This window comes from Danaus plexippus (genome assembly GCF_018135715.1).
Source record: "Danaus plexippus chromosome 9 unlocalized genomic scaffold, MEX_DaPlex mxdp_24, whole genome shotgun sequence".
Taxonomy (NCBI): domain Eukaryota; kingdom Metazoa; phylum Arthropoda; class Insecta; order Lepidoptera; family Nymphalidae; genus Danaus; species Danaus plexippus.
In genome coordinates, this window is record NW_026869847.1 from 2,025,197 (window position 1) to 2,040,536 (window position 15,340).

Below are 15,340 nucleotides of genomic sequence, written 5' to 3' on the forward strand. Positions count from 1 at the left end.
GTGAATAATAAAAAAAATTAAATAACCCATAGTAGGTACATCCGAAGATGTTAGTTCTATTTAAATGTATACTCGCGAATGTCTTAGATATCATTATCTTCAGTTAATATAATATATTTTTATTACTCTCACAGTGAGACCAAGATTACTTTCTATCAAACAAATTTCCACTATTCGTTAACTATTTCGTTATTATAATTATTTATTAATATTTTATATGACCTGCGTAAATCTTTTGACATGTTTTAAACAGTGACATGGAATCTTTAGCTATATATATTGATATATTATTTATCCAATAAATAGATTAACGTATAATATTTTACTTTATATTTGACATCTTCATATATATTATATTTATTTATTTTAAACACACGTTGCAGGTTGCAGTAGATTGAGTAATTTTAATGATATCTAAGACTTTCGCGAGTATTCATTTAAATCAAACTAACATTTTCGGATTTTAATAACTTCATAAGTACTCCCGACGTTTCGCTTACTTTGCAGCCACCGTGGTCACGGGCAGACGAGATCTTAGATTAGATTGAGTAATGTTACCAAATACATATATTAATCAGAAATTCATCCGTTGATTTATTGACGGATTTTTCTTGTTATAAAACTATTTTATTCCTCCGTAAACACTTTGGTGATATGATAACCTATCTGTTTTTTTATAGTAAATAACAAATACATTCTATAATCCTCATAAATCATTCAAACGTTACATTTAAATGACACACTAAAATTAATTCGCACAAAGTAGGTTTATGATTTCTTATTCGCCCTTTGAAATTTAAGGTTTTATATATTTTTACGAAAAGTTATTTAGACAAAGAGACGAAACCTCTTAGCATTCAATGGATTCGCCATGCGGGTGCCGAGTCCATTGCAGGGAGAGAAGCTTCAACAGTGCCTGGGACTTGCGACCTAGGTGTAGGTTTAAGGGGCCCCTAACTAACGCGCGTTAAACGCTCACCTCCACTGTCCAAGCTCCTCTCTCTACCTAACCATATTTGAAAAGAACATACCTATATATAATATCGAAAAGATATGAAAAAAAAATTAAAAAGTTGCATCGGTATGTATAATTGTTTTAAAAGGTTTTTTAACGTTATATGAATAAAATTAATTAAATATATCTAAATACTAACTTCCTGACTTGACTTACAGTTGGCAATTTAAAGGTTGTATAAAATGATTCTAAACACGTCCCACATGAATACACACTGAGCGTTATCATTTAATAATTTTTAACAATTATCTTGATATCAAGATTATTACCTGTATAGGCATTGCATAATATTCACTGGCGTTTGTCCATTTATCTTTATAATTCATCTGATATCACTCGTAATATTCATGTATTTATGTATCACCTGTTGCATGTCGCATTACATGCTGCCGTGTTTGGAATATTATTGTATGATAAAACGTATATATATAATATAATTCGAAAACATTTATATGATATTTTTATATAAAGTAACGAATTATCAAAACCATTTTATTTGTTTTTAGCTTATAGAATACTTAATTAATTGAATGAAACAATCAAAACATTAATACAAATTATATTATTTGTGTTAGTGACTTTTATAGCAATTAGTAAGAGTAGTACAAGTCGTTGATAGAGTCAATTGATAAAATTCACTTTAAAAATTTATCAATAAGATGCAGACATAATCTTTGACATTTGCAAAATATTCCAAGATTCCGGTGCGGATGAAGCTACAGCATAAAAGCAAACATTATAAAGCATATCATAACAATCATAATAATAAAAAAAAAAATAAATAACAGACCAATATTCCTATATTATAAAAAAAGCACAATGTAAAATAATTCTGAATAGAAATTTAAGCTTTATGTATTTGATTTTAATTCTTAAATTTAATTCTATATATTTTTGAAAAAAATATATTTAACTAAAACCCATTATACAACCCCGTAATGGTTTTTCTTTCACCTGTTGCATGTCGCATTACAATCTGCCGACTTTGGAATTTGACGACTCTCATCAGCTGATAGTGTAACACACATAGAACACAACTATTCTACAGATTATATAGATTCTATAGATAGTTGTATTCTGCAGTGGTATACAGATAAATAACTAATCACCTTTAAATAAATGCCAAAATTTGATATCTATGTATTTTAAATTTCAAAATTCATTCCTATTTTTTAATGATAAGTCTATATTAAAAATTAAAAACACTATCTTATATTCTATACCAAAAAAAAAATTTTTTTGTTTCGTGTTGTCATAAAATTTATATTACAATTTTAAGTACCTACATTTCAGTACCGTCTCCAGAAACAGTAGACAGTTGGTTGGACTTAGCTGGGGTTGGAAGTACATTTAAGTACATGTTTACATAGTTAAAGCTAGGTAGTTACAACAAATTAAGCCTTAATGATAAAAAAAAGGTAAAATAGTCGATTTTGGGCTCTCGAAACCAGGTTATAAAGCAGCTTTTACTGTGACATGAGGTAAATTGACGTAGATATTTGCGGCGATTTAATGGAAAATTCACTTTAAAAACCGCAAACAGACTAATTTTTGAATTCATCAGTTTCTTGGACCTTGCCTTCGTCTCTGGATCCTCATGGTATCCAGCTGCCAGTTTGCACTTTCTCTCACATATGTAGGTTTCAAATATAGGAATAACCATTGAGATAACGAAAATCATTTTCTCATAGCCAGTAACACTAAAGTTTCATTTTAATTTGTATTATATTCGTGTTTTTACGTAAATAATAAAAAAAATACAGAAAATCTTTTGTTTTTCTGATATAAAAAGCCATACGTTTCTTTTATTTTTGTTTTATATGAAATTATATAATAGGAATGTCAAATCGGGTGAAAATAAGTTTCTCGAAGGCTAAAGACACTAAATAGGTTAATTTATACAGTACCTTATGAAATTTAACAAAATTTTTGAATTTGTATTTTAATTACATTAAACTGAAATCCTTATTTTATAAGAATTTTCGAAATATAAGTTTAGAAAATGTATGACAAGGTATTTTTTTAATAGTTCATTAACCCGTTAATAGATAATTAACAAACTTAACCATCTGCTAAAACTAGTAACTTCAAGTTAAATAAAAAAAAATAACGCGTTTGTTAACCACAATTAAATTGAACTTCCGTTGCAAAGCAAACAGCTTCGTCGGCTACATTAATCATACTCATGATGTTAAGATATTTGAATTACGCGCCGACAGCGTTCAGGAATCCTCAAACAGCAAGATCTTAAGCACTAAGTGCATTGTTATGTCCCCAGTCTCTTTTAGCAGAGACCACGGATAAAAAAAGGTTTGAAAAGCTTATGGAATACGAAGTATGCCAACTGTCTGCAAGTTTCCACCCAAAGTTTCGTTAAATGTGTCTCCATTAAAAAGAAGCTTAGTAATGGAAAAATATAATATTATTTTTAGCGGAAACAGGAATAATGGAAATGGGGGGATGATTTTTACAGCACTGCTCATATATCTGCAGAATTTGACTAGCCACAAAGTCAAAGGAATCTTTTACAAATATAAGATTCTGCCTTTTTAGTTAAAGTCTTAATAAATCTTTGTATTAAATATTAAATATAACACTGTTAGCCTATCGTTTTTATTAAGGACAATTAAACTTTAAGAAATAAAGAAACAAATCTGAAGAGTGTCAACTTTAATATAAGTTTTTTTTATATACGAAGACACACGCACCTCTATTACCTAATGCAGAACGAACTATTAATAATAGCATCATATGTGCCTACTAAATGTTTAAAATGAATAACACATTATTAAACCGGTTTTGTTTTATTTACCCGTATCTCACAGTTCAAAATCAGTGTATTTTTAAATGCATGTTTACCTTCGAGTCCACAATAACACTTAAGTGAATCACTTTCAGTGTATTTACAAAATTGAATAATTAAAAATTTATAATTTTCATGTTTATTTTTAGCATTTTCCTTTAAATATACAAAAATACGCCTATGTACGGAGGTCGTTGTCGTTGTTACTCTGCTTAGTCTTTGGTAAGTGAATACGCTGTGGATTTTGTAAGGACAATGAACACCAATCAGGGCTCTCCAAGCAAACAGTGTAAAACTAAAAATGGCGGTGTAGGTGTCGTCCACTAAAATTTTCCCTTTGTCTAGTTAAACGCGGGTGCATAACACTTAAAGTGATAAAAATATTAGCATACCGTTTACACTAACGTATTCAAAGATCATCCAAAGAGGTAAGAGAATATTTATAATGAACAAATTTTTCCTTTCTCTTCCTGTGACAGATGATCAATTTGCAGTGTTTTTTTTATTTGTAAATAGAAACAAGGGTGGTGTTATTATTACGTCGTTCTTGACTATTGTTATCTCTATTATTGATTTGTTTAAAAAAGTTAAGTGATTGTACTTGTTCTTATAAGCATCATATTAAAGGCGTTATTGGGTCAATAATATTTATTTGCGCAGAAATGGGTGATGAAATGGATCCCTGCGAATGCCTGTGGAATCATGAGCTTGCTATGCGCCGACTGATCTCCCTGGTATGATATTAATTTTTGACCTTGTATCATTTATCGACCGTAAATTTCCTACCACGTCTACATTAAACGTAAAAAAAATACGATGCCATATTTTCATGAACAAAATTTTGTGCACAGATTTTCTACAGATTTTACGTGTATACACACTATCTATCTATTTTCTATGTTTTAATATAATCCTATATCGACTAGTCTACCCGTATTTTATCTTCAAATACATTTATATATTTAACAAGCTAGTTTCTCTTTATTTAAAATTTCGAGTGAATCATTAGATTGCATTAAAATAATTGCAAATGCAATATAAAATTTATTTCAAAGTTTATCATACTAAACATTATTTATTACAATTTAGAAGATAAAAACATACATGAGCCACACATTGCTAACTGTTATCAATACATGGCAATTATTAAGTGATTTTTAATAGTTTGTTGGGTACATTTTATAGCTTGTTAAAATAACATAAAAAACGCTTGTCGTTTTTACTGTTTTAAGATAATTTTTTTTTTTACTCATTTAAAATATTTATAAAATTTATATAAACAAAGCAGTTGAGCACACAAGTGTAAAACTACTATAATGGATTCAATAATTTTTTCCATGTATTTTCTTAGACATTTGGTCCTTAAAAGTAATATTGCCACATTGGAATTGCTGTCTTAAAGCTCTGTGCAATTTAGATGCACCTGTGGATTTGTTTTGAATAAATCATACAAAAATACAAATAAAAGCTTCCCTTATATATAAATGTGTTCACCGTCACTTTCTATTTATGACTTAGATGTATAGCTGCAGTATATTGTTGATGCAACAAGTTCCGAACTTTTTAATGGTTTCCAACCTTATAAAAGACAGATCAACAAGTGATTCAAACCAAATGCTCAAGGAAGTCCAAAGGAACTATAGTTACTATTTTAATAACATTATAACATGGTGTCTTCAAAAATTAAGATGAACTAATTTATATAAACAACTATACATTTTATTGATATTAATTTTGTCACCATTGAAGTAATTCTCCTCAGGTACAAAACACTTGTAGACACTACCATATGCAACTTATTCTACATTGTACACAGTTTGTGTTTTGTTTTGTTTTATATTATAATCTATACACTGTTGATAGCTTCAATAATAATCATGGCGACATAGCAGTTTTAACAATTGTCCTAGAGATAAAAAAATGGGCACCAATTATATTTTTAAATATCATTTATTCATGCGAAAGGAAGTTGTTTTAAAGAGTGTGTTTACATTTAAATAATATTACACTGTACTGCTGTGAAAAGTTTAATTTTTGTCAATATTTAAAGTCGAAGAAAGGAACTATTATAAAATAGTGCAATAAAGGCTTTGTTTTTATGTATATATATATACACATATATGTATATAAGTATCATAAATTGTGCCCATCATTACCTTCAGTTTATGACACAGTAAATAAAGATACTAGAGACTGCATCCAAGAATATGATTTAATTACAACTGAAATGAAGATATATTTCCGGCAAAAACTAGCCGCAGAAGCACCAAGTTCCAATCTGTATGAACAATCATTATAGTGTTGATTATGATGTTGTCCTTATAACCTTCTCATGTAACTAATTCCGTTAACTGTGAAGTAAATTCCATAATATTTTCACAAAGTATTAACACTGTATTTTTTAGGAAGGGTTTTTGTAAGCCATCCACTTTCTTTCCATTAATCACATTAAAATTCCCTATTTTTAATGAAACGAGTATTTTTTTCTAAGTCAGATTGCATTAAAAATATATTTATATATTTATATATATATGTACATCAACTGGATACCATTGTGGCTACAAAAATCAATTTTTGTTGTAACCAGAGATATGTTGCAATTTTTTGCAGCACTTTCACATCTATTAAATAGTCATCATACTTGTAACAACAAATATTTTCAGTCGTTTTGACATTTTTTTGTAGCAGTAAACAGAGCATATGTTTAGAGAACATTGTTGAAAAATTATCTGTTTTGCATTGTAACTTTTCCATCTTATGGACATAAGCTTCTCGTGTTATTTATTTTGGATACTTGTCTTGTCATGGACGTACAAAAACTTGTCTTTTTTGAGTGTATCAGCTTAGATTGTTTGATTCGTTTTTTTATGTTTAGACGTTATAACGTCAGGAGTAATTTGTCTAATGTATGCACAACTAGTCTACACTTTGGAGGAAAACGGCAGATTTCATTTGAGTTTTGCCTCCACATTCCAATATGAGCTTTTGTGTATACAAAATACTTTTTTAGGAGTGTCGTTAGTGACAATTGTATGAGTACATTCTAAAATCAGTCTTCTCTCTTACAATCTTGCTTTTTTACTTTCTCATGTTTTGTTTTTTTCACGTTAGCCTTTTAACATACCTAGGGATGCTGTTTGTTTTATCAAATATCGTTGGCGTTTCCTGTTATCGGATTCCTTTTGAATCTTTTAATGATCTTCGTCTCTTAGCAGCCTATATGAAAAAATCGAGCAACAAGCTACATTGAATTATTCTACGGACTGTGACCATAGCTATCACTTGATCGACTCTGCGACGTGACCAACTAAAAAATGTATTTTAAGTTTGGACATTATAAAAGAGATAGTAGTTTGTTACCGTCTGCGTCACTTGAGCGACGCCGACGAGTGTGAAAAAATAATAAATTTTATAATATAGAAGTAATTTTACTGTAGTTAGAGATAACAATAAAGACTATTTTGTGAGTGACCCTACATCTTGACACTTATGTTCTGTTCTACCAAACTTAATGTTACTATAAAAAATAAATAATAGTTTAAAAAAACTAAAAAAACGCGCTTTTATAAAAAGCCAACTAAAAAACAGAAAATAAAATTTAATAAATTTAGATTAAGAATAGTGTAAATAAAAAATAAATGTGCATTATTGTAAAAAAGCGTGGGGTGCATTTACAGTGCTTTTTTATGATATTATCAAAGTAAAGATCATTCTACTCATCTGTCAATTAAATGTTTATAACTATTGACACTTTGCACCCCACGCTTTTTTACAATAATGTACATTTATTTTTTATTTACACTATTCTTAATCTAAATTTATTAAATTTTATTTTCTGTTTTTTAGTTGGCTTTTTATAAAAGCGTGTTTTTTTAGTTTTTTTAAACTAATATTTATTTTTCATTTTTTAGTTGAATTTTTTCGTTGGGTTTTCCATAAAAGCGTGATTTTTTTAGTTTTTTAAACTATTATTTTTAAGAACATGAACCGGGCCTGACATTAATGTGTAGTTATTAAGTACGCATGCGTAGTTCGCACACTAGCTCTATCTCTCTTACTCGCATGGAAAGGATGCGGAAAGGAATTAATTAATCCTGGCGAATCTAATTGGGATAATCGGATTTTTTAATCGAATTATTGCATTGTCATCGGTCTTTGACAGGTGTGCAAAGTTTCAATTAAATCTGATCGGTCAAAGTATGGCAAAATCGAGCTCAAAGGAGTCGGTTACAAACATACAAACATACAGGTGAAGCTAATAAAAGCGAGTTAAAAATCTATTAATTACGATTTTTTCATCGGTGTCCCGTCGTTTGTACATCATTACATAATGATAATTCAATGGCTTATCTTTATAGTTTATCAAAACTACCACAAATAATTATTACTAGCTGGGCTTTGGGACTTTATTATAGACTTGAGCTCTTCCACCGATGCAGTCTTTATCTCTTCCACCGTTTCACATCTCTGTTCCGTTCATAGGTCACTTCGATTATGGGAAAAGCAAAGTGTCAGTAGGCCAAATCTAGTGAATACGTAAGCTTCTGTCTGATTAATGTTTTTGGCCAAAACTCAAACAAGCAACGATGAGTGACCAGGTATTTAATCGTAATGTAAATCCCAGGGATGTTTTTTTAGCAATTCCGGACATTTTATTCTTCTCCCTTCTTGTAGACGATGTATAATTCATAGGTAATCGTATGATTTTGTGCTAAGGCCTGAATTGTTGCGTCAAGATAATCGAAGAAAATGGTGAGCAAAAATTTGACGTATCATTAGATTAGAGCACTCTTTGTTCTTGGCGATACTGGATTCTCCTATTGGGATGATTGTTCTTTGGTTTCGATTTTATAACCAGCCACCTGTGTTTTGTCACTCATTCTGTCCTGTCCGACCATTAGCTCCTAAACTATGCTTATGTAACGTTTCTTCTAGTCAATCTCCATCATCGTAACAAAAATTGCTGACCACGCCCAGTATATTCGACAATATTTGATGGTACGATTCAACCTACATATAAAACAACATGCACATCAACTTCTCTTGGTGATTCACTCATTTTTTTCACTGCTATTCCTTGATACCATAAACTGTGGTATGCAAATTACTGCACTAATTGATTTACAAACTGGAACCTCCTCCTCCCTACACAATTTTTCTTATAATATCTGACGTTATTTCGTTAAGACTGACTACACTACACTAAACTAATTTCTTGCGTAGACTAAAACAACAAAAGCAAAAAAAAACTATTTAGAAAGTCTCTCTCTGATATGTACATAAACTATACTATATTTCATAATACGGTCTTAATTAAAACCTAACAGTGTGACTCGAGGATTGTGTAAGAGCTCGTAAATGATTATTTAAACTTCCAGCTTCGTCAGGGGCAATCATATTGCACTGATGGGGAGTGCCTGGACGAGCTGCCCGGACCTCCGGCGCAGGCGGCGAGCAACAGCTTCCTAGTGATGTTCCTCATGATGGCACTCGCTATGGCCATGTACATGATGCGCCCGCGTCAGATACAAGACGTCGCCAAACCCGCCTCCAACTCTCAGGTACATTTACAAGTCTGACTAGGATATTCTTATATCCTACCCACAAAAATAAATTTAAACATAATGCTCTGCTATTTTAATTCTATAATATATATTCTATGATGTGTTTATCAAACTGCGTGGGTGATATGACACACCTTTCACATATAACCCCAATTTAGTGACTGTTTCTTTTGGTACATACAATGTTAGTTAAATGATAACAACAACTGTCATATGAACAGTGTTCACACTAAGTGTGTCGTTGAATCTCTAAATATAGAGGAACCTCAGTTACTCGCCGTTAATTTATTTTAATGGATACAAAACAAATATTTGCATTTTGAATACATTACCTTGGGATTATTTAATTTTAATTATATTTTTCATTGTGTTTCTGTTCCTTTCTTTCGATTACGTTCCACATTAACACAAATGTTTATTGATAGTATTTAAGGTATTTATTATACGAGAGATAATGAAAATCTGATTGATAATTTTTGACGTGTCCGCATACCTTAATATAAAATTCCGATGCAAATATATCTGTATCGTATTCATAGTAAGTCACCTTATTAATTATTTAGTAAATGTTTAAGCACACTATAGTTTTAAGTGACTAGTCTTAATTTAATCATTTATTTATCTGTGCACAAACAGGACCGTGACGGCGCCCCGCCGACGCCGCCACGTGTTTAAATCTTCTAGCAGCATTCTTGTACGGTCGGGGGGTAACTTTTAATGTATTATAGCCGTAAAGGCATAGCGTCTTAAGACATAATAAAACCTTAAGCATAGCGTGCTAAGGAACGTTTAACTTAAATGTAACCGTGTAGTTTGAAATTTAAAGTTGAAAACTTTGTTTATACATTGTTAATATCCCGCTTGATGTACCACGACCTTGACGTGTAACTGACATTGACAGATAGTGTTAAGTCATTCCATGCTATTTAATCTATTATTGCCAATATATTACGTTATGTAATTTAAGGATTAATGAAAGCATTGTGTAATTATAACATTTAAATAATTGATATAATTTTTTTTTTTTATTAAATATATTTCCTTTTTATTTACTTGGTGCTATTTATAAATCAATTGGAAATCTCTGCAAAATGTATTGCGATTACTGTTGTTTTTTTTTTTTTAATTTGGCGGACTTTGTTTGTAAGTGAACATCACAATAAGAAGCCAAGTCTCAAACGCTGTCTCAAGTCTCTCCACTATTGTTACGTTATATAAGACCTTCATGTATTTTTAATATATTTTTTTACATATATGTAACTGGCAAGTTCGAGCCAAGCTTGTCTATTCCACTAGTATTAGGTTTCCCCGGTTTTCTCTTGGGTTTTGGGTTTTTTTTTTGAGTACACAGTTTTTATTTTGTCTTTCACATTAATTTTAACCGCTCTACCACTATTTGAGATTGTAATATATGCAAGAATAAATTATAAATGTGACACTTATTGCTGTTTGATTTATTCTCCCTTGTCGTCATTACAAATATATATGATATGCTTTAGATTTTAAGACACTGACGTTTAAAAAAAAATTGTGAGTAAAAGTAAATTTTTTTAGATCGTCACCTATATTAATGAAAACTTGCAGATTGGTTTGATATTGAAATAAAGAAACGATAAGAAATATGAATAATGGATACAACAGTTGGAAGTGAACTTGAAAAAGGTAACTTAGTTTATTACTTATACAGTGAAATGTATTGGCCCTACAGTCAGAATGTAGAAAAATGCAGTCCGTTCAACACCTCTAGAGGTGTGTATTTAATCACGATTCCTGTATCCTATCCACTTCCGATTTAACCTTCTTGAGCAATGTGCATATTTTTTTGTATTTGCCAACTGAATTTGGTAGATTCTCAAAGTTTATGACGTCACATATGTCCTTAGCGAAATTAACGTCACTGGGCAGTTTGTGATACGGCGACGCGACGTTTATCACGGGTGTGCCATAATGGGTATTTTTTATCTGACCCGTCTTAGTGGTCGAGGGTACTTGGTCCGAGTCTGTTGCACTTTCTTCCTTAAGCGTTTTGTTCTGCACTCCGTCACAGCTACTGTCTTCTGTGGAGAGTGTTATATTATCAACTTCACACTTGTTCACTTCACTGTTTTTTTCCTCGCTCGTGTCATACGTATCGATACTCTCAACTGAGACCTCTGTCATAGAAATTGAATCTCCTTTGAGAGCATCCAAGAGCTTTTGCTTCCGTTTTTCTAAGTCAGCCAGACTCGGGCTATTTCTGTCACTGCTGAGTGATGATTTGTCCTGAAAATATATAAACATTTGAATAGTCGCCAAATATTTACACGGGAAATAACGCTTTCAGGTGTAGGAATTTACTACATAATAAATGAATCTACAAAACAAAATACACACATGCCTGTAAAACAAAAAAATCTGAGATCAAATAGAAAATATAGAATAAAAAAAATTATGAAAACAAAATAGGTTTCGAATCTACAAGTTAATTAAAGCCACTTAAATGATATCGCTGAGGCTGGAGATTCGAATCCTGATTGTTGTATTTTTCATTCTACAATATCTATTTTAATTCAAGCGATACACCAATATATATATATGTATACCAATATATACATATATATATGTATTTAATATTGTGACCATCCATAGAGTACTAACGTCATCGTCAATGACAATCAGATCGTCTTCTGGTATTGGAATATCATTCACTCTTACTACCTCAATCACTTCAAGGTCATTGGACTTGTCACAGTCATTGTTTGCAGGAGCCGACTCTGTTTTGTCTACATCCGTTTCCGAAAGTTTCTCATCATTAATTTGGTTTTTATCATTTGATTCATTTGGTTTGGTGGTTTCTATGCTTTGTCTGGACTGGTCTTCTTGTTGTCTGGTATCTTGTGGTTGTGGTGGTGGTGGCGGAGGTGGTGCGGGAGGTTCATCATCCGGCAGAGGTGGTATCAGAGGAAAGTCTGCCACTTCTGGAATACAAATATGAATGGAATAACTTAAATTTCCGTAACGTTTAGAACACTTAAATATGCCTCTTACACTTATTTAGTAAAAAAATTTCCATATATACATAAAATTATGGTCAAGAAGGAATTACAGCAAAATACGACATACATTTTTTGAACATGTGTAGGAAATAAAAAAAAAATTCGTTGGTGCAGAAAATGGCAATTCAGGACTAGTACTAGCGGTAAACACTTTTTTCCCCAGATGAAAAGGCGACAAGAACAGTATTGAACACATACGTGATATAAAAAAAATGAGAAAAAAATCTATATAATGTTAATAAGTGTTAATATTCTTTAGAAAACTTTCAATACTTATGTTAGTTTGTTTTCTCCAAAAAAGATAATGTAACTAGTATTTGTCAGAACAAAATATTATTCAGTCTGTTAACCCACTGTTTATGGTAATCAACAGGCAGCAACCTCTATTGTGATGGCACTTCATATAATATGTACAAGGCCACTGTTCCTCTGTGGAAACTGCAGGGTACCCACGGATATATTAGATCCTATATTTTGAAGCTGAACTATATTCTATATTGTAAAGTTCAATCAAAATCCGTTAAGTTCTTTGCATTGGAGAGCAACCATCCATACATGCTCATGAACTGGCGTATATGATTTTTAGAAGGAAGATTTATTACAGGCAGATGAGACCATTTATGTCTTCAAATACCTCGTGTGCATCATAATTGAGATAACATATATCTCGGAAGGTGGCCAGCATTAACAAATATAACTAACCATCGCCACTATCAAGTTCCATTTCAACCTGCTCTTCTTGGGTAGAGCTTGTCAGAGCTGACGGGAAGAATGATAACTTCTTCCGTTTGTACGCCTTCATAGCGTTTGGAGCCAGTATTTTTAACATAGCTATCTTGCTGTCTTGCTCCGACATAGGAGGGAGTCCAAACAAATGTGCTTCCTGTTAATAATAATCTTTATTACTCAGTATACAATTTAATAAGGCTTATAAGTATTTTTAAATATAAATTTGACAAATTCCACAAAAAAAAATAAATTAAACGCTCTGATGCATACTATATTCTATTGAAGATAATTTTTTTTTTGTCGGGACATAGACAGACTCTTATTATTATTCTTTATGACAAATATTACTAGTAATATTAAGAATTTCATCAGCGTAAAAGTGAAATGAGAAGCAGATATTCAAAGATGTTTACCTCAATGTATCTTGAGCTCGCAGCAACATTAAAACCCGGGAAGTCCAATATCTTTTTAATATCAAATTTATCCTTTGACCCTGGCTCATACAATTCCCCCTCTTCATCGTCAGGACCTAGTGTGGCTCGGCCCTAATAGTAAAATATTTTCTCAATAAATTATACCAAAGCTTCTATTTCACTAATTGTGGAAAATGTCATATATCTTATTGTTAGCTTGAATTTAGACCTCCATATTAAAATAATTATGAATAACCCAGTCTTACAGTTGAATCAAACAGAGTAATCCCTGAATGTGATATCCTAGCATCCTCTAACCATCCCGGAGGATAACCAAGTAATCTCATACGGTATATGTGCAGCGGTAACTCATAACGCTTTAAGCCCAGAGCATGACGCAAATCTGCAGATATACGCCCTGGTATCAAGTGACCATATTTTTGCTCATTTTCAACATGATAACGGCTGGAAATTAAATAATCACAGAAACATTAAGTACTGTAATGTTCAAAGTATAAAATGTTTAGATCTCTACTCACCCTTTAGGAGTAAAAGCTTTTCGTTTTTCATTTATCTTAGAATTATTTCGTGGCAAGGGACAGTCTCTTAGAAGATGTGAATCCCCACAATTGAAACAAGAGAAAGCTCGTTTGATGGGTTGTGACATAGTTTCTTTTTCGGTGTCATTGGAAATTATTTTAGTGGCCTATGTATTGGATAATTAATAGTTATAATAAAATATTGGAATCTTTAGATATTATATCAGTATTAAAATCAGATCACTTACTTTATATAAAGGTATATCTTTGTTTCCTTCATTACAAGGCGTGGTATCAACGAAGAAAAGATTATCCTCAACAGGATTTTCTTTTGAATTAAATTCTTCGTCAACTATGTCTTCCGGCCATATTTCAAGGTCATTATCAGTCTCTGAGTCAGTGTCAATAGTATTTTTTGATTTTAAAAGATTAACAATAAATTCCTTTATTATTTTTTTATAATTACGTGCCGTAAGACTGTCATTAAATCGTATTGATACCAATGGAGCTTTGTTCTCGCATCCTACAACACCAAGGTCTATATTTGAAGATGGAGAATCAATCACTATGTCTTCATTTAATATAATGGTACTAGTACAGCTTTTCTTGTTTTCTTCAGTAATATCAATCACTTCATTATTTTGAGATATGTCATTTTGTTTTGAATTGTTTTGTTTGGAGGTTACCTCGGTTTTGTTTTTCCCTCCATTCTCAGTTTTCTTTGTTGATGGAATATTTCGTTCAGGTTCATTAGGACTGTCTAAATTAATAACATCAGAAACTATTTCTTCTTTATTCAGCTTCTTCTTTAGGAGGTTTTGACTGTTTTCTCCATCAAAACGTCCCATTTTAGATACCTTACTTTCTTCATCGCTGCTTATAACTATGTCATCGTTGTCTAATTCGAATATTATATCATTGACGGCTGCTTTTCTTTTAGCCATGTTTATATTTATTAAAACCTCTATTGCTTTCACGCAAACAACAAACAAGAAAATATCATTTTTTTGGATAAAACGTTTAAAAACAAAGTTTAACAAATATAAGAAGCTAGTTCTATAGTCATTCAAACGTCATTTCGACAGTAGTGTCTTTTATTATTAGTTGGATTACAAGATTTTTATCCATATTTTTCACATACAGTAGTACTTATGTAAAACATATTAAAAAAAGAAGCAGCTTTAACTTTATTTTAATATATAAAAGTGTATTAATCAAAAACATAATATCTGAACAAACAAA

General features: G+C 31.3%; 2 protein-coding genes across 4 annotated transcripts; one reads left to right on the top strand and one right to left on the bottom strand.

The window, feature by feature from the left end:
- Nucleotides 1–4,071: 4,071 nt before the first annotated feature.
- LOC116767328 (small integral membrane protein 14) lies at nucleotides 4,072–10,824 on the top strand. Of its 2 annotated transcripts, none has more exons than XM_032657594.2 (4): nucleotides 4,072–4,246; nucleotides 4,479–4,552; nucleotides 9,197–9,379; nucleotides 10,019–10,824. In XM_032657594.2, the coding sequence occupies exons 2-4, from the start codon at nucleotides 4,481–4,483 to the stop codon at nucleotides 10,055–10,057; spliced, it is 294 nt and encodes a 97-aa protein (XP_032513485.1). In that variant the 5' UTR covers nucleotides 4,072–4,246; nucleotides 4,479–4,480; the 3' UTR covers nucleotides 10,058–10,824. The 2 variants fall into 2 exon arrangements, with proteins under 2 accessions (XP_032513485.1, XP_061383174.1); XM_061527190.1 differs by lacking the exon at nucleotides 4,072–4,246 and adding an exon at nucleotides 4,341–4,404.
- On the bottom strand, nucleotides 10,634–15,161 carry LOC116767327 (zinc finger CCHC domain-containing protein 8 homolog). Of its 2 annotated transcripts, none has more exons than XM_032657593.2 (7): nucleotides 14,347–15,161; nucleotides 14,099–14,265; nucleotides 13,826–14,024; nucleotides 13,560–13,691; nucleotides 13,120–13,300; nucleotides 12,080–12,339; nucleotides 10,634–11,644 (listed from the first exon to the last, which is right to left on the bottom strand). In XM_032657593.2, the coding sequence occupies exons 1-7, from the start codon at nucleotides 15,040–15,042 to the stop codon at nucleotides 11,144–11,146; spliced, it is 2,136 nt and encodes a 711-aa protein (XP_032513484.2). In that variant the 5' UTR covers nucleotides 15,043–15,161; the 3' UTR covers nucleotides 10,634–11,143. The 2 variants fall into 2 exon arrangements, with proteins under 2 accessions (XP_032513484.2, XP_032513483.2); XM_032657592.2 differs by having other exon boundaries at nucleotides 12,020–12,339.
- Between the last annotated feature and the right edge of the window lie 179 nt (nucleotides 15,162–15,340).